The sequence below is a fragment of the Phaseolus vulgaris genome, chromosome 1 (genome assembly GCF_000499845.2).
Source record: "Phaseolus vulgaris cultivar G19833 chromosome 1, P. vulgaris v2.0, whole genome shotgun sequence".
In the NCBI taxonomy this organism is placed as follows: Eukaryota; Viridiplantae; Streptophyta; class Magnoliopsida; order Fabales; family Fabaceae; genus Phaseolus; species Phaseolus vulgaris.
The window spans coordinates 3,151,323-3,170,881 of NC_023759.2; the positions used below are offsets into that span (position 1 = coordinate 3,151,323).

The 19,559-nt window shown below is 33.0% G+C and overlaps 3 protein-coding genes across 7 annotated transcripts; 2 read left to right on the forward strand and 1 right to left on the reverse strand.

Annotated features, from left to right (window-relative positions):
* The first annotated feature begins 474 nt into the window (after positions 1-474).
* LOC137815345 (uncharacterized) lies at positions 475-3,055 on the forward strand. Its single transcript, XM_068618490.1, has 3 exons — positions 475-2,239; positions 2,293-2,411; positions 2,486-3,055. Exons 1-3 carry the CDS (start codon positions 475-477, stop codon positions 3,053-3,055), a joined length of 2,454 nt encoding a protein of 817 aa, XP_068474591.1.
* Positions 3,056-11,169: 8,114 nt separating this feature from the next.
* Positions 11,170-12,559, forward strand: LOC137816608 (uncharacterized). Of its 4 annotated transcripts, none has more exons than XR_011081838.1 (3): positions 11,170-11,430; positions 11,607-11,693; positions 12,228-12,559. XR_011081838.1 is itself a non-coding variant. In XM_068619820.1 (3 exons), the coding sequence occupies exons 1-3, from the start codon at positions 11,429-11,431 to the stop codon at positions 12,531-12,533; spliced, it is 420 nt and encodes a 139-aa protein (XP_068475921.1). In that variant the 5' UTR covers positions 11,185-11,428; the 3' UTR covers positions 12,534-12,559. The 4 variants fall into 4 exon arrangements, 1 of the variants encoding a protein (XP_068475921.1); XR_011081837.1 differs by having other exon boundaries at positions 11,173-11,493; XR_011081836.1 differs by having other exon boundaries at positions 11,177-11,515.
* Positions 12,560-13,196: 637 nt separating this feature from the next.
* LOC137816609 (probable protein phosphatase 2C 72) lies at positions 13,197-19,559 on the reverse strand. 2 transcript variants are annotated; one of them, XM_068619821.1, is made up of 6 exons: positions 19,455-19,559; positions 16,297-16,471; positions 15,361-15,696; positions 14,968-15,082; positions 14,460-14,686; positions 13,197-13,664 (listed from the first exon to the last, which is right to left on the reverse strand). In XM_068619821.1, exons 1-6 carry the CDS (start codon positions 19,484-19,486, stop codon positions 13,467-13,469), a joined length of 1,083 nt encoding a protein of 360 aa, XP_068475922.1. In that variant the 5' UTR covers positions 19,487-19,559; the 3' UTR covers positions 13,197-13,466. The 2 variants fall into 2 exon arrangements, with proteins under 2 accessions (XP_068475922.1, XP_068475923.1); XM_068619822.1 differs by having other exon boundaries at positions 16,297-16,442; positions 19,455-19,512.

Consider the following 19,559-nt stretch of genomic DNA (forward strand, 5'->3'; position numbering starts at 1 on the left):
CTTGGAGGAGTTGATGAAGAAGAAGGGCTGCGGCAGCTGAAGAAGAAGAAGGGTGCAAAAGCCCTAACCCTAATTTCTAAGACAAAAAGATTTGGGCCAAAGGCCCATTTCAGATTTAAAATAATAAAAACTTTAAAATTTAAATTAAAAATACTAAAAGTTTAAAACTGACGTGTGACTCTGAAGGCAACCCTAATTTAAACACCTTATTAGTATGGCTTTTGGCCCACTATTTCAACCTTAAAATTTTAAAAACTGACGTGTGGCTTTTGGGCCTATTTTGGGCCCAATTAAAACACATATTACCCTAAACCCTAAACCACAGCCACTACACATTCTTATTTCTCTCTGCCACCACTGACCGTTGCTGCCTGCCACCGCCGCCGCCTGTTGCTGTTCAAGTGATTTTTTTTTCTTTTTCTTTTTCACTTTCAATATAATTATTTTAGAAAAATATTCCTATTTTCTAGCATAATGGCCAATGAACAAAACACTTCAAGAACATCCCAGAGAAGTGATCCAGGCTGGAAACATTGTCATCCATTGGATGACACAAATTTAAATACAATTGTTTGTAACTACTGTGGAAAAATTATGAAAGGCGGAGTTACTAGGACCAAAGAACATTTGATGGCGAAGAAAGGCAATGTTGTTGCTTGCACCAAGACTCCTAAAAATGTAAGAGAAGAGCTTTGGAATTTATTGAAAGAAAAAACAACCACTTGTTCCGTTAATCACGTATATGGTGCGACGACATGTGATAATATTGAAAGTGAAGATGAAGTTGAAATTTCCACCGCCAGTAATGATAGGGAGAGAAATAGTGGTGGAAAAAAAGGACCAATGGATGCCTTTATTAGAAATCCAAATGTTGTAATAGAGAAGAGAAAGAGAGAACAACTCACGCAGACTAATATTAAAGAAGCATGTGACAAGAACTTAAAGGCATCCGTTCATCAATATATTGCTCGATTTTGGTATCAAGCGGGTTTGTCATTCAATCTTGTAAGATTGAAGAGCTTTCAAGATATGATTGATGCTATAGGTGCTTATGGACCTAATTTGCCAACTCCTAGCTATCATGAGATTAGAGTTCCACTCCTCAACAAGGAAGTTGAGTACACCGAAAAGTTGTTGAAAGATCATAAATTGCAAGGGAGCAGGCATGGTTGTTTTATCATGTCAGATGCATGGACTGATCGAAAGCAATGGTGTTTGATTAACTTTTTGGTGAGCTCTCCTGCAGGGACAATGTTTGTCAAGTCGATTGATGGTTCTAAATTTGTGAAGACAGGAGAAAAGCTCTTTGAGATGCTTGATGCTCTTGTGGAGGATATTGGAGAAGAAAATGTCGTTCAAGTTATCACAGATAATGGTAGTAATTATGTCTTTGTTGGTAGATTACTGGAAGCAAAAAGACCTAATCTTTATTGGACTCCTTGTGCTGCCCATTGTATAGATTTGATGCTTGAAGACATCGGAAAGATTCCTTTGATAAAGAAGACGATTCAGAGAGGAGTTAATCTTGTTGGCTTCATCTATAGCCATTCTAGTACCTTGAGTTTATTGAAACAATTTACAAATAAGAGGGAATTGGTAAGACATGCAGTTACAAGGTTTGCTACCTCTTATTTAACACTACAAAGGTTGTATCAAGAGAAGGGAAATTTGAGAAAAATGTTTGCTTCAGATGATTGGAGCAAAAACAAGTTGTATAAGGAAGCTAAGGGGAAAGAAGCTACCAAAATTGTTCTTATGCCTTCATGTTGGAATCATGTTGTATTTACTCTCAAAGTCATGGCTCCTCTAGTTCATGTACTTCGTTTGGTTGATGGAGAGAGAAAAGCAGCAATGGGTTATATATATGAAACAATGGAGAAAGCAAAAGAAACAATAATGAAGTCATTCAATAACAATGAAAGTAAGTACAAAGATGTATTTACAATAATTGATAATAGATGGACATGTCAGCTTCATCGCCCCTTGCATGCAGCGGGTCACTTTTTGAATCCAGAGTTTTATTATTCTAATCCAAAAATGGAATATGATTTGGAAGTTACAAATGAATTGTATGCTTGCATCAAGAGGTTGGTGCCAAGTAAAGATGTGCAACAAAAAAATTTAACCGAGTTGCCTCTTTATAAGAGTGGAAGTGGACTGTTTGGTGATGACTTTGCCAAAGAATCAAGGAAGACCACAACCCCAGATGAGACAGTTAAATGCTTTCTAAAATGCGTGCGTTAACATATAAATTATATCATACATTCTAAGTTACCTTTTTTACTTTTATAGCTCAATGGTGGAAGAATTATGGGCACGCAGCTCCCAATTTACAGAAGTTAACCATCAAGATTTTAAGTTTGACATGTAGCTCATCAAGATATGAGCGGAATTGGAGTGTATTTGAGCAAGTAAGTAATACAAGACTCATTTCATTATTATCTTGTAGGATGTAGAAAGAAATTAATTCACATTATATTTGCAGATTCATTCCAAAAAAAGGAACAGATTGGAGCACAAAAGGTTGCATGATTTGGTTTACGTAAAATATAACCAACAACTTGCTCAAAGATATAATATTAGGGATGAAATAGACCCTATTCTACTCAATGACATTGATGAGTGCAATGAGTGGTTAGTGGGACAAGTAGATGATGATACTGAAGACGTGGGAAATGAGTTGGTCTTTGATGATGATCCCACTCTTAATTGGGAAATTGTTTATGAAGCTTCAGGGGTTGGAGAACCAATAATTTACACACGGAGACAAGCAACCAACAAAAGAAAGTTACCATCTAGTGGTGATGGTATTTTCATTGGCTCTTCCCATGCTTCTAAGAAAGGTCCAACTGCAACTTTATCCCCAACAAGAAAGGACAAAGAGAAGATTCAAATTGGGGTTGAGAATGAATTGCATGATAGCTCTGATTCAAAGTTTGAAAAATTACTTAATTTTGACAAGAGTTTCTCTGAAGGGGAAGAGGAGGAGGGATATGCCCCATTAGATCATATTGAAGACAATTATGTGGGGATTGAAGAAGAGTCTGATAGTTAGAAACATAAGACAATTTCTTTTGGTTTTGTTGTTGTTTTATGTTTTGAACTTTAAATTTGTGATGTTTTGATTTCATATTATTGTTATTTGAATCTTTAGACATAATATAATCTTTAGTTATGATTGTCTCTTCCATTATTTTTGCATTTTTTGAAGTTATATATATATATATATATATATATATATATTATATTTCTTTTGACCGCCATGCTTCCGCCATAATCCGATATGGGTTTCGTTATAACTCTATAAAGGAAATTTGGGGTCTCCGATATGATCCGTTATCCGATATTGATAACACTGGTTTAGATACCATACCATGTCACTATCCAGAATGACGCCTTCATTGACCATCATTTTCTTCCACTTTCTTTTTGGCATAGCACTCCTTTGTTAGTGTCCATATTTGTCGCAATTGTAACATTCAACATTTGAATGATGTGAATGACCACCACGATCACAACCTCGTCCACGCCAGTTTTGTTGGTTCATTTGTCTCCTCTCTTTCTCTTTCTTGTTGTTTCCATGACCACGACATTCGTTGTGATAAAAACTGCGACCTCCGCGTCCGTCTTCTCTTCCTCGTTTATGTTGCATGTACTGTAAGTCAAAACATGAATGAACGTAAATTGAACACATACAATAATGTGTTCACATATAGATCTTATTATATCATGATTCTCACACAAAACATAAAAGTGAAGAAGAAATAGGCACTTACCTTGATCCATGAGTGATCCTAATTGAGCAGTTACTTTATCTCCTTTATCCCAATCTATCTCTTGCAATTCCGTTCTTGTCACACACTTTCGTGATGGTTAACAGTGAGACAACTATTATTTGCAGAGACAGAACCTTATAGCCTTTAGTACCCAATCTCCATCAGATGTAGGTTTTCATTAGATATATCATCAGATATATATATATATATATATATATATATATTTCTCACATTAACCAATGGGCCTTTATTCTATTATTATTATTATTAAATCATATTTGGGCCCAAAGCCCAAACTCTAAGTCATGTGAGTCACTTTATAGAAATTAATTTACATAATTTCTTACATTCTCCCACTTGACTCATATGAGTTATAATACTTTCATGATTTAATAATTACATAAATGCGCATTTAAAAGGCCTTACATAAATTGGTTCTATCATTATTCATAATCAAGAATACAGAAATAATAAGAGTCATGGCGGTTACATGTCATTTGAATCAACACATTTCCTTCCATGTACTACTATATCATTCTTTCTCCTTAATATGACTTTATAGTGAGAAATCCATAATAGGTTCAAACATAATGTCATTGTCATCAATAACAACATAATTTGTTTTCCACACCATAATAACATAATTTGCATGCATATACATAAAGTAGAAAACAACATAAATTTCAGAAACTTTATTTATCAATGAGCTCAGAGTGTCAAATAAGCATTAACAACATTCATAATTCACTAGTAGACATAATGCCCATATTTATAACATGACCAGTAAATGTTTTGGACGGTAACCCTTTTGTTAAAGGGTTAGCAATCATAAGATCAGTGCTAATATGTTCTATTGACACTTTAAGTTTCTGAACTTCTTCTTTAACGGCAAAGTATTTCAATTCCACATGTTTAGCACCTTTGGAATACTTGTCGTTTTTAGAAAAGAAGACTGCTGCGGAGTTATCACAATAAATTTTCAGCGGCTTGACAATACTGTCAACAATTCCAAGTCCTGAAATAAAATTCCGCAACCAATTAGCCTGAACTGTGGCCTCAAAGCATGCCACAAATTCAGCCTCCATAGTGGACGCAACGATGACTGACTGCTTCGCACTTTTCCATGAAATCGCTCCTCCGGCTAAAAGATACACATAACCAAATGTAGACTTTCGTGTATCCACACAGCCAGCAAAATCTGAATCTGTATATCCAATCACCTCAAAATGATCAAATCTTTTATAAGTAAGCATGTGATCCTTCGTTCCTTGCAAGTATCTTAAAACTTTCTTTGCAGCTTTCCAATGATCCAATCCTGGATTACTCTGGTATCTACCAAGCATACCAACTACAAAACTAATATCTGGTTGTGTACAAGTTTGAGCATACATTAAACTCCCAACAATAGATGCATAAGGTATATTCTCCATCTGTTTCCGTTCCAAGTCATTCTTTGGACATTGCATGAGACTAAATTTGTCTCCTTTCTGTATTGGAACAGGAGATGTCGAACATTTATCCATTCTGAATCTCTCTAAAACTTTATTAATATATGTTTTCTGAGACAAACCTAACAGTCCTTGTGATCTGTCACGGAATATTTCAATTCCTATCACATAGTATGCCTCACCCATATATTTCATCTCAAAGTTATTAGAGAGAAACTTCTTAGTCTCACTTAATAGACCAAGATCATTAGTTGCCATGAGAGTCACATATAGTCTTAAAGACCCATTTACACCCGACTCTCTTGCATCCTTCTGGCAATTCTATAAGGCCCCATACATCATTCTATGCCATTGATTTAAGCTCATCTTTCATAGCATCTAACCATTATCAGAATTATCATCATTGATGGCGTCTGAAAATGAAACTGGATCATTATCAATACTTAAGTCATTTTTCTGACTCTTGTAGATAAACCACATAATCATTCGAAATAGTAGATCTTCTTTATACTATTTCTTGTGGTTGTTCTACTACAGGTTCATTGTTAACTTAGTGATTATTAATTTGTTGTTCTTCTTCATTGTTGAGTGGTTCAACTACATTAGGAACAACAATACTTGGAGTAGAGGTACTAGTTAAAGGAACATGTACTCTAACTTTCTTAATCTCCACATTTTGTGAAGTATCACTCCCACTGGTTTCACCATTTTCAATGAACCGTGCATTTCCAGATTCAACAATTCTTGTGTTATGGGTAGGACAATAAAACATATAACCTTTTGACTTTGTTGGATAACCAATGAAATATCCACTGATTGTTCTTGCATCCAATTTCTTCTCTTGCGGATTGTATATTCTAACTTCTGCCTGACATCCCCAAACATGCAGGTGTCTCAAACTGGGTTTCCTTCCTGTCCATAATTCAAAAGGTGTCTTTTGAACTGCCTTACTAGGAACCCCGTTCAATAGATACATGGCAGTTTTTAAAGCATACATCCACAATGAAACAGGTACAGTTGACTTACTTAACATGCTCCTAACCATATCCATTAAGGTTCGATTACGCCTTTCTGAAATACCATTTTGTTGTGGTGTACCTGGCATTGTGTATTGAGCACAAATACCACGTCTCTCAAGGAACTTAGCAAACAGACCAGGGTGTTGTCCACTTTCATCATACTTTCCATAATATTCACCACCTCTATCTGACCTGACAATTTTCACCTTTCTGTCTAATTGCCTTTCCACTTCATTTATATAAACTTCCAAGGCATTCACCGCTTGCGATTTTTCATGCAGTAAATAGACATAACCATAACGTGAAAAATCATCAATGAAGGAGATAAAATACCTTTCTTTATTGAAAGAACTTGCATCAAAAGGTCCACATATATCAGTGTGTATAATTTCAAGAAGCTGAGTACTTCTTGTGGCTCCCTTCTTTGTGTGTTTTGTTTGTTTGCCTTTAATACAATCCACACATACATTCAGATCAGTAAAATCCAAACTTGGAAGTATTTCATACTTTACCAATCTCTCCATTCTTTCCTTGGAAATATATCCCAAACGTTTGTGCCATAAGAAAGCAGAACATTCATTCACCAAACTTCGTTTAATGCCAACATCATGATGCGAGGTCATAAGAGTTTCAGCATATAGATTATCGAGATTCAATCTATATAATCCATCATAAAGAGTACCAGATCCAATCAAATAGGTACGCTGATATAAACTGAAACATCCATTCCCAAATTTAAAAGAGTATCCGGCAACATCAAGTTTAGACAATGATACTAAATTCCTAGATATACTAGGTACGTAAAAAGTATCCATCAGGTCTAAATAAAATCCAGTGTCAAGGATTAAACGATAAGTCCCGACTGCTTCCATTGGAACCTTCTCTCTATTTCCCATGAAGACAAACTTTTCATTTGGCTTTATGGTTCGGGTTGAAAGGAATCCTTGCATCATGTTAGAAACATGAGTTGTGCATCCAGAATCAATCCACCAAGAATTATGTGGAACTTCAGTTAAGTTTGATTCAAAACATACATAATAAGCATTAAAGACTGGAACAGACGTAACTTGTGAACGTAAGGCTACAGGAACAGATACTGCAATCACACATGCTTAACATTAATACTTCGAGTCATAAACTAAACATACTATACAGATTCAGAAAACATTATATGTATACTAATGTTCTCCTTTGGGAGATCCATTAATACACAAAACATAATGATGCGAATAGTATTAACTTTATTTGGCAAGATGTATGCATTAACTAGAAACACTTGTTATCTTTGGATATACAAGCAAAACTAATAACACATACTCACTACCAACAATCATATCCATTAATTATAAGGACAACTAATCAACCTTTGGGTGATCCATAATGCCCTATAATAATGAATTTCCATTTACCCATATATATAAATAATTTAGCATCCATTTTATAGGTAATTGGAATAAAATTTATCAGTAATCTGGAATTAAATAAAACTTAAAGATTTGATCACTTTGGTGATTACAAATCTATCATACAAATAATTCCAAAATTTCAATTTAAAATTAAATACATAAGGCGGAAAAATAACTTTCCATTCCTCACTTTCAGTCAATTAATTAAACTTTAATTCAATGAACATAATAAAATTTCATTGAAACTTTAATTGAACTTTAATTTAATGCAAATAAAATTACATTAAAACATAATAAAATTTCATTAAAACTTTAATTAAACTTTAATTTAATGAACATAATCATTAAAACTTTAATTAAATTTTAATATAATTCAAATTGAATTAATTAAGAATAATAACATAAAAAAATTTGAATTAAAACTTTAATTAAACATTAATCAAAATAAAATAAATAAAAATAAAAATAAAGAAACATGATGTTAGGTGCAGAGAATTACTCGTACACGGTCCACTATTTTTTTATTTATTTATATATTGTTTCATTATTTTATATTATAATACAATTCCCTTATTTTATATTATAATACAATTCCCTTTCATGAAACCCTAAAAACCAATCACAGCCACCACCTTTCACTTTATCATGAAATCCTAAAAACCAATCACAATCACCATGCATCATGCGGCAACTACCAGCCAAGGACCACCGCGCGTTGCCGGCCTTTATGCGAACGCTCGCGCCGAACCACCGCGCGACGCAGTCGCTCTTTCTCTCCAACCCCGACGCCACTGCGCGCGAACAAGGTCCAGCGACCATCGCTCGCGCTGCGCAACCACTGCGTCGCCGCGCCCCACCGCGTGAACCATCGCTGGGCGCGGAGGTCAGAAAACGAAGATATGCCGCAAGCGCAACGGCACTGAGTGTGCCACCATGCCGCCACCGCACCGAGTGTGCCACCATGCCGCTGCAGTTATGGGTGGTGACGAAAAAACACAGGATTACAGCGGCGAAGGCTTGCGGTCCCACTTATAGGTTCATAGGGTTTTACGCCGTTAATGACATTGATGCATAAACCCTAATTTTAAAATTAGGGTTCTTCAATTGGGATTAATTAAAATTAGGGTTCTCTAATATTGATGGCTTAGGACAATTAGGGAATTATTATAGAGGAATGAAAACCTTAATTTATAAACCCTAATTTTAAATTAGGATTCTTAAAAATTGGGAATATCTTTAAAATTAGGGTTCTTTAAATTTTGGAGAAGCGTTAATGGAGAATCACAAAAATGAGCAACGAGGCTCTGATACAATAATGTGTTCACATATAGATCTTATCATATCATGATTCTCACACAAAACATAAAAGTGAAGAAGAAATAGGCACTTACCTTGATCCATGAGTGATCCTAATTGAGCAGTTACTTTATCTCCTCTATCCCAATCTATCTCTTGCAATTCCGTTCTTGTCACACACTTTCGTGATGGTTAACAGTGAGACAACTATTATTTGCAGAGACAGAACCTTATAGCCTTTAGTACCCAATCTCCATCATATGTAGGTTTTCATTAGGTATATCATCAGATATATATATATATATATATATATATATATATATATTTCTCACATTAACCAATGGGCCTTTATTCTATTATTATTATTATTAAATCATATTTGGGCCCAAAGCCCAAACTCTAAGTCATGTGAGTCACTTTATAGAAATTAATTTACATAATTTCTTACACGTACATCATCTTGTCTTCTTTGTTGGTCATCTTTGTTTGTAAGGCTTCTTCCAAGACTTTTTGCTTCTTTTTCTTCTTTCGTTGTTCATGTGCTTCAAGAGAACCCGAAAGATCATCAATGGTCATCTCTTCCAAATTTCTTGACTCCTCGATTGCACATATAACATTTTCAAAGTTATCGGTCAATGACCAAAGAATTTTTCCCATGACCCTTGCATCCATGAGAGTCTCTCCATTGCGTTTTAGTTAATTGGCTACCGTTTGTACACGAGTGATGTAACTAGATACTTCTTCTGAATCCTTCATCTTCGTGGTCTCCAACTCACCGCGTAGAGTTTGAAAATGCATTTGTTTAACTCAGATTGCGCTGCTTTCTTTGAAGTGGATGCACCAACAATCTTCTCAGAGATTGCCTCATCAACAACTCGATACAACATGTACAAATTTGCCTTATCTTTCGATCATGTCTCTTTCAACACTTTGTTTTGGGCCGCCGAGTAACCAATGGTGTTTTCTCTGGTTCTTCAAAACCTTTTTGAACCACCTTTTAAAAATCTTGTCATCTTTGTTAGTAGGGGCAGGGACAAATTATTGGTTATAGTGACCCTAACTCAGATACCAATTTGTGAAAAAAGAATATAACTTTTATTTTGCTGCTACTTTTCAAATGAGAATACAATCTCGGTACATAGTCTCAAAATAGACTTCTCAAATTCTACATCCTCTCTTATAAAAGCTATATTATAAATTGCATTTAAGATCATAGTATAAATGACATTCAAAACTAGAATTAAAGCTAATAATTATTGACTATTCAAATTTTAAAATAAAAATAATGACAACTTTGAGTTTAATGCTAACAAAATACTAAATAGGAAAAAAAATTCTGATGTTAATAATAGTTCTAGTTGTTTCAAATAATATTGTCTTCAAGAAAGTATATTTTGGTCTTATAAAAGAAAAATATATACAATAAAAAAGTGTTAGGTTCTTTAAGGGAGACAACTAAGAGAGATCGTAACAACAAATAGTGAACAAGAGACTAAGACATCATCTTCCATTAAATTTTTTTAAGATAATAGATTTATGGTTTCTTTTAGTTATATATATTTTTATGAAACTTTTAACTCACCTTGAATTTCTAACAACCTCTTCCCCAAGTGAGTCTTTTCTGCGTTAGAACACCTCTCTCAAGTGAAAGCATATTTAAGCATGAAGATAGTAACGATAACCCTTCAAAGAATCTTCAAACTTTAAAATTCTTCATCTACTTTATTGTATACTCGTCTGAACTGTCACCAAGGTGAATCTAACTCTAATACTATCTTTAGATTCTTCGAAAGAAGACACCAAGAAGATTTAGCACTTGGATAAAACTTAAATTTACAAACACCATCATTAATCTAAAATCTTAAGGCAACAAGTTTATGGATTCTTCTCCTTATATATTATCCATTTTACTCATTTTTATGCAATGTAAATTTTTTTTCAACTGACATTGAATTCTTAACAAACGAATTTTAACAGAAAAAGTTATATGACCAAATTGTATAAATGATAATAGATTTTTCGAATAAGCACCACAACCTGTAACATAATTAAATTTGTGAAAGTGATGTCAACACAGTAGAGTGAAGTTAGGACACTGCAGCACCACCAAAATATCCCATCATTCTGTTGATATTAGATTTCTTTTATCAAATAAGCACCACAATTTATGGCAAATTAATTAAATTCTTCAAAAAAGAGTATGGTTGTGAAAGCTGTTTCAGCACTGCATATTGAAGTTAGGACATAGCATCACCATACACTTCCCATCATTCCTTTGGTTTTCAAAGTAAAGTTATCCTGTTATGAATCAAGTTGGCCAAACTTTTAGCATTTGACTTTAGTCTTTAGGAGCATCTATGAGCACAGACGTACCAAATACAAATACCAACCAACTCAATAGAGAGTCTACACGTGTACAGCTTGACTTAAATGTAATGAATGGTTGTACATCAGACTCCCAACTAATGGGAAAAGAAAGATAGATGTACGAAAACCTTGCAAGTTGTGAGGTTGTTTTCGGGTTTAAAGTATCAATATGTGATGTCTGGTAACAAGACAGATACCTCATTGTAGCACCACTACTCACCAATCCTTAATCCTTATCCTTAATTACATACTGATGAATTTGTTAATTTCTAATAAATTTAGTTGTTCTTTCAGGTTTGTGATAGATGTATGTCGGGGGCTGAAAGAGAAAAAGTCATACATGGTATTGGAGTTTCTGCATTAAGTGATATCATCAGTGAGGTATTGGAATCCTCACTGAAATGTTGCTTTCATGTTGAAAGTTGTTTTTTTTCTTTCTTTTAGTTGATCTTTCAGTGAAATATCATGGTCGTTTGGAGGCTGAAAAACAATTTAAGAACATCTACTAATGAAATTTTGGTTGGTACTTGAATGTGCCGAGTTTCCCTTCCCCACATGACTCTGAACTGTTCGTCTGTTCTCCTTATTCACTCATATTGATAATTCTAGACACTTTCTTTTCTTTTAATTGTATTTATTGCTTGTAATAATTCGATTATGGATATGGTGGTTTCAATGCTATATAGAAAACATTTTAAAAGAAAGGGAAGAGTAAGAATAATTCAAATAGTTTCACATATCCAATGCTCTTGAATACTGCACCAATATGTGTCAATAATGTATCCAAATCTATTGCTAACTTGAATCTCTAATTAATGGATTTGGTGTTTTTTAATTGTTTTCAGTGTTCTTTTCTGATTTGTCCAATTTGATACACATGTCGTAAACTTGTATAATCAAATGTGAAAATCACAGGTGGATACTATACAGTCTTGTGGAGGCCAGAAGACTGTTGATGGTAGCCGATTTCGGACAAGGGGTGGTGTATTGTGGAGCATCATTAAGGTTCGAGAACCAAATGCTTACAAAGAGATCATGAAAAAAGCAAAGGAGTTTGAGGACCCTTCTGTTTTCAGTGTTAAAACACTTTACATATTTGTGTTCCTTGTATTGAATAAAACAGTGAAGTTTGTTTTGGTTTTGGATGTATATGTACCTATTATCTGGGATAGCAAGAAGCAGCCCCCAGTTAGTGTTAGAGTTGTGTTGTTTTCCTCTTAAACAAGTGTTATGAATTTGTGTCAGAACCAAGATTACTCGTATAATTATTTCCTCTGTAATAAGTAGTTTCTCGTCATTGTTTATAATAATGCACAAGCAGTTCAGTCAGCCAAATGTTAAGCAGCCACCACTGCAAAAGAAAGAGGATTCTTCTCAAGAGGAGTCCTCTACATTTGGTTGCAGGCATCAGGCAAGATAAACCTGAACTATCAGGTGAAGCGAATCGTAGTCAACGTGATAAAACCGACTTATATATTATGAAATATTCTAATCTCTAATCAATGTACGATCTTGTGCGATCTTCAACAGGTGAAGCGAATCTAACTCTGTTCATGGCAGATTAAGGATACCAATCTCTTATGATGATGACTTGCTCGAATTAAGCATGCATAACAATCCAACCTTCATTCCATTGTCATTTTAAGTGCATTAAAAGTCTTTGCTATGTAAATACCCTATCGTCTTACTATCATATTGATCCTTCAGTTATGAAGTATTATATTTTGATGAACTTGTACAGTAATTTTTATTTTTTAGTGACTAATCGGTATTCACAATAAATTATTTAAATTAATGTTAAACATCAGTTAACTTGTATTTGATAAATATTTGGTTTCAAGTTGATTTGATTCAGAATTCAAAATTAACTGTGAAATAAAGCAATTTTTGTGTTTGATTATAAATTTTATACTATCATTACTTTTCTTAAAAAATGAGACATCTAAAGCATAAGATATATCTAATTTAAAAAAATACACAAAACATCACTTAAACACTTGCAATATCTAGCAGTGATTGAAGTAATTTTCCTCTTTCTCAGTTTCTTTCCCCTGCTAACATCTAGTTTTCAATGAACATCATTGTGGCCTTTTCACAAAGCATGATTTAAGGAAAAATGGTGTCTAGAATATTAGTGAAGGAACACTATGAAAGTTAGTTTTGAAAAGGCTGAAGTTGTGGTTTCTGGTGCAGGAAGAGACAAGCCACCGTGCAGTCATCTGCCATATAGGAAGGAAACTTGTCTTTCCATGCAGTAGTGGCTGCTTCCACCACTGCTCTTGCTGCAACCTCTTCACTCTCTGCACTCCACACAATTGATGCAACCTCATTGTTGTTAAGTACATCCCACACCTATAAGCAAGAAAAACAAACAAAAAAGTCCTTAGAGAATGCTTGTGCAAAAATACACTCCACTAGCTAATTCCACACAATAACAGGGATCAATTTCTAATCAGAAAATTGTATAACAATTTATACCACTAACAAATGTAAATTTAAAATGTAATAAATGATGTAATGGAAAGAGATAAACACTCCAAAAACATTGTAGAAATTGTTGTGAGAATTTTAATATGTATTAGGTAACCTTTTTGAAAAGTTAGTAAACATTTTTTAACACAATCTATTGGAAAATTTTACTGATATAACAAACTGTACAACAATTTATTTAAGAGAGATAAACTTGAGTTGAGATATAATAAATGATGTGTTTAAAGGTAAATACAAATGAATGATGTACAAAATAATTGAATGTGAATCACATCTTCCTTGACTTTGATTAGAATTATTAAAATCACAACATATACTGTGAGTCTCATTTCTTATCTAAATAATCTAATAAATACATTACATTAATCACTATTGAAATTTCGTAAAATTACACAAATTCTTTTTTTTTCTATTAATTCCAGTAATATTTCTTATAGGAATAGTATAAATATTTTCCAAACAATTAAGAGTTAGTGTAATGCACAAAAAATGTTAACATGATAATTTTTAAAGCACTGAAGAGGATTAGTATAAAGAACATTTTACAAAATAATTAATATGATTTACTCTGATAAATTGTGTGTTGCTAACTATTATCTCTTTTTCTTTTGAATCTTGCATGCAAACATAACACTCTGTTATGCAAGTATCACGTACCCCATCACTAGCAAGAACAATAAATTGGTCACTTGATGTTAGAGAGTGATAAGAAATATCTGGAACAGCAATAACACCATGATTCTTGAGCAAGAAATCTCCAAAAGATCGAGACATGGCTAGGCCAGGGGAGTTATCATTGTTTGGAATCCACACTCTCTGGATTTCTGGTTCTTCCTTCGATGCACACACACAACCATTGCACCTTCTTATTCTTTCTGCTTCTCCTGCATTCCAATTTGTTTCCAAATAAATTTACTTGGTTTGAATAGTTTTACATGCAAAAAACTTTAATTTATTCTTAAAGCTACCATGCATTGTTACTTGTATAAACCAGAAATTTCTCCCAGTGATATCAATTCTAACAATAGTGATATTAAACATTAACTTACTTTGTGTTACCATCAAGTGATATTAGTGCAAGCATTGCAGGTTTAGACCTTAAGAAGAAAAGTTGTGTCCTAAAAGAAGAATCTGCAAGGTTTATAGTTTATAAGAAGAATCTTACGAGGTAATTCAGGCTTCAAATCTGTGGTTAACTGAGTGGCAATGAGTTTTTCATCACATATTGTTCCCATCACTGCTCTTGAGTCACCCAGATTTGCTATGACAAGACCTTCACCCTGTGTATTGTTGTTGTTACATTATGTTCTTTTCACAATAAATATGAAAACTAATAGGAAGCTTTATTAAGGAGGTGTAGTGATTTTGTTTCATTTTTGGAATTGCTCATTTCTCCTATTGTTTCATTTTTGGAATTGCTCATTTCTCCTAGAATTCATTAAATCTAGATAGTAGAAACTAGATAATATATCATTAGTTTACTAAAACTCTGAGTTTTACTAGTGTGTTCAAAAGCAAGTTATTATATAGAAGATGAGTTTCTAGCAATTTTTCTTACCTGTTTTATGATAACTACAGCAGTGGTTCCACTGCAAGAGCAATCTAGATTATGTTGAAGCTTGACCTCTTTTTCCATCACCTTGAAAGCACTAACAATTGCTTCTTTCCATTTCTGAAAGTTGTTTGCAGCTGAGTCCTTTTTCATTGTGCCAACATGGTTTTTTGAGGTGGTGTTGTAATAACCATTTTCTATAGCATCAATCTTTTCAAGAACATTCTTTTGGTCCAGTATGAGGGAAGATAATCGACTGCTTACCATTTTGCTCACTCTGTGTCCATTCCCTCCATGACCATCATAAACACCACAATATGTTCCATCTTCCATTCCATAATCCTTTTTTTTTGTTGAGAAAAAGCACATGAAAATGATTATGTGCTCCACAAATCTTAATTAGATACAAAACGAATGACTGACAAAGCAAGAGAAAACAGTTTATAACCATATGATCATGTGCAGTAAATCTGTTGATTTTTCATCATAGTTACCTTGAAAATCATGATTTTTCTATCACAGATTGTAAAACTGTTTTAAATGCATAGTCATTAAACATATAAAGCAAAAAGTAAAAGGTTTGTTAGCTTTTTAAGGATTATTACTTAAGATTTACAACATAAAGAATGCAACAAAGATTAGTCTATATGATCAAACGTTTACCTACCTATGATTTGGGTTTGATTTGTAAACTTTTTTCAATTACAAGCAAATGATAAATTTCAGTATAAATCTTCATTAATGTTGATGATTTTCTTTGGCCTTACAGAGTAGCATGTTTTCTCTCAATCTAAGTGTTTTTTTTTATTTAAGAAATACATGAGTTGTCCCATGTGATTTTAGCCTATATCTTTGATATGCATAACTGCCTGAGAAATGAAAAATCAAAACAAAATTCAGTGGTTTGTCTGATGTTTTAAACAGTGAAACTGTAAAAGAAACCTGGTGAATGGAGGCAGCATCTTGGTTGAGTCCTTTGGTACCCTGTTTGGAGTAAACAGAGAAAAGTCTCTGACTCCCATTTGGGACCTTCTTCCTTTCTTCAAATATTGTCACATTCTCATCATCATCATCATCTTTTTCTGAAACTGATATGCAGATACCCATTTCACTGATCCTTCAATTTTATCAATACAGTGAAATTACTGCACCCAAATATATAACAAATCTATGGTAGCTAGTGGTAATTAATAATAATAAAATAGATAAAGATCTTTGGTGGCTAGTGGAGATACTTAAAAGCTAGGGCATACTTAAAAGGGTATGACTTTCCAAACCAATGCTCAAAAGGGTATGACTTTCCATTTTAAACAATGCATCATTTTGTAATATTGATGTTAGCATTTGGGTATATTTGTTCTACAAAATAAATAGACAATTTTTATAAGTTCTTATTCGGTTATAGGTTTCTGCATGAACAAATAGATGCGCGAGTCCGTCAAACTTTTCTAAAGTAAACTACTTTTATAAAATTATATGATTTTTCCCCTTCATTTTGTTAAACTAAAATCTATCCCTTATATGCCATGGGAAGGTTACAATTCTGAAGATGCTGTACTCATTAGTGAGCGCCTGGTTTATGAAGATATTTTTACTTCTTTTCACATACTAAAACATAACATTTTTTTTATTTTTAATTTATGTATAATAAAAAACATTATGTTAAACGAGTTAGACTTTAATTGGTGAGTAAAAATATTGTTACGCGATATTACCAACAAAATGATAAATTGTAGAAGATTTTAAGGATGTTTGAAGAGTGTTTAGGAGCATTCACATAATAGTATTGAATTTTTTGTAGAATTGTAAAATTAACTATCATGATTTTTTTTCATAAAATTAAATTTTTATTTAAATTACTTTTAAAGTGAAATAATTTATGTTAGAATATTTCAAGTTTGACTAAAAAACAATTTTACTATTTTCTGTCCTAAAACCGAATAATTTAGACAATTTTACTAGTATAGTAAACCTAATTTCTCTAAACCTAATAGTAAACCTAATTTCTCCAAACCTAATAGTGAACCTAATTTCTCTAAACCTAATAGTAAACCTAATTTCTCTAAACCTAATATAATTTGTTTGAGAACGCAAGTTGACATTAGAAAGATGCTATAAACAAAACAAAATGAAAGTTAATGTTGCTGTCTTCATTGCTTGATAATAACAATTAGGGACAGAATTGAATACGTAAGCCATTTATAAAAATCAACAAAAAAAATATCAATCAACACATTTTTTTAATAATCTTCTTAAGCATGTATGAAGGGAAAGAGATCAGATCACAACTTGATGGGAATGAACAAGAATGGCCAAATTATTTAAATTCTTAATCTCCTACTAGGCCTGAGGCAGGAGTCAAATAATATTTTATCTTTTTACTCTTATCTTCATATATTAAAAACAGAATACAAAATTAGTTTTTTCTTTAAAAATTGGACACTATCAGCAAGGCAAACAACTTGCATATTCTGCATCATTCTAGATATACTTGTATGAATTGATCCATTTCAAGGGAAGAACTTTGAATTGCGTGAAAGGACAAACACCTCTTATCAATCTCCATGATAAGCTCAAGTGATAAGTGTGATATAAAATTAGACAGAGAAAAAGAAAGGTTCACATTATGTCATGCCCAACGTTATATAAAAAATATATTGGGCAAATGATATAGGGAATATACAAGTAAATAAAATTAGAACATATCAAACAGATAATAAACAAGAACAATCACTACAATATGCACAACTATATTTCTATGTTCTTCATAATCTTAAACAACATTCCCAAGGACAGTCCTTTGCATGTCCTTTGCATTTTTGAGAAAATGGTTGGATTTCTCATTCTAAATCTCTATCTGAAGCCCCATTTTCATCAGCAGAATCAATCCTTCAGAAGGATTTTGAGAGAGTTATTAAGTTTTTGAAAGTGACATGTCTTCCAATGAAAGACAATGTCCAGAAATGATCTTCATTTTCCTCCCCTTTTGGCTTTCAGACTATACCTGAACAAATGCATCAGTTAAAACAAGCTGAATGGATTTGAAGGATAAACTATAATCACAAGAAAATATAATAATGCATTGCTCAGATTTTCGTAATACTTTCATTAAAAAACTAACTCTTCACTAAATGAATATAAATATTAAAATAGATGAGATCACATAATTGTGAATTCAAATATACACCAGCATAAATTGTGGCTACTTTCAGAGAGGGCATGATCCAAACAGGTTGCAAAAGAATAAAATAATTTGACTAGTATCAATACCAAGTTTATAATTTACAACATGATGAACCAACCGTGATACTATCATTAATTATTAATATTAATCATTATCCATAAAATTTAAAGAATATTTTTTTCATATTTATTACTTCACAAGCAATATTTAACAGAATGAGGTTCTTTTCTTTCTCTCAAACTATGCTATACATTTACAATGTATAAAATAGTGTTGTGAAAGTTTTAAATATTAGATTCAATACTTTAAAATAACATTATATTTCACTTGTTTTATAATGTTAAGATAAGTGTATTGAGTTAATAAAAGTGTCTCATAATCTCTTGATTGGGTCAGATTTTGATTGGGGGAAAAAAAGAAAGCATTGTTAAAAAGGAATAGCTGAAATTCAAGAACATATAGCTGCTTGAAATTTGAAGGAACCACAAAAAAAGTTCCCTCAATCGTGAATCAATAGCCGATTATATATAGGCACCATGCAAAAGGTTGTTTGTTTTGAGATTCGGCAACAAACACCCGTGTCTGACTTAAGTGCCAACAACAATTGACAAAAACAAAAACAAAAAATTTGACCAGAATTTTGTGTCTTGAAACAAAAGGGGTTGTTTTCAAGGATCTTCATCTGGTGTTTTCATCTTGGCTCTAAGCGGCAGTCAGGTAACTATTGTAGAAGCCCCTGCTGTTGACTCTTAATATAGAGCCTTAACCATTTTCTCTTCCTAATTCTTATTCGCATTGCTATAACTAGGGTTACTTCCATGACAAAAAAAATACTCAATAACACAAAAACACCTGCATTGATAGAAATTTTACTAAACTTTTGGATTGGAGAGGAAAAAAGAGAAGAAAAACTCACCTCACTGATTGAACAAATTGTGTCAGTGCCATCAAAAGCTGATGGTGAAATTGGTGTGGCCACAGCTGTATATATATATATATATGTAAATACTTGTGCTGTAAA

What these genes read in the sequence shown, in the direction of transcription:
- LOC137815345 (XM_068618490.1), top strand. Translation starts at nt 475, where the DNA reads ATGGCCAATGAACAAAACACTTCAAGAACATCCCAGAGAAGTGATCCA. An exon ending in ATGCTTTCTAAAATGCGTGC is followed by an intron (nt 2,240 to 2,292) that starts GTTAACATATAA and finishes TTACTTTTATAG; the next exon opens with CTCAATGGTGGAAGAATTAT. An exon ending in ATTGGAGTGTATTTGAGCAA is followed by an intron (nt 2,412 to 2,485) that starts GTAAGTAATACA and finishes TTATATTTGCAG; the next exon opens with ATTCATTCCAAAAAAAGGAA.
- LOC137816608 (XM_068619820.1), top strand. Translation starts at nt 11,429, where the DNA reads ATGTACGAAAACCTTGCAAGTTGTGAG. An exon ending in AAAACCTTGCAAGTTGTGAG is followed by an intron (nt 11,456 to 11,606) that starts GTTGTTTTCGGG and finishes TTGTTCTTTCAG; the next exon opens with GTTTGTGATAGATGTATGTC. An exon ending in TAAGTGATATCATCAGTGAG is followed by an intron (nt 11,694 to 12,227) that starts GTATTGGAATCC and finishes TGAAAATCACAG; the next exon opens with GTGGATACTATACAGTCTTG.
- LOC137816609 (XM_068619821.1), bottom strand. Translation starts at nt 19,486, where the DNA reads ATGGCACTGACACAATTTGTTCAATCAGTGAG. An exon ending in ATGCTGCCTCCATTCACCAG is followed by an intron (nt 15,697 to 16,296) that starts GTTTCTTTTACA and finishes ACAAAAAAAAAG; the next exon opens with GATTATGGAATGGAAGATGG. An exon ending in TTTGAAGCCTGAATTACCTC is followed by an intron (nt 14,687 to 14,967) that starts GTAAGATTCTTC and finishes ATTGGAATGCAG; the next exon opens with GAGAAGCAGAAAGAATAAGA.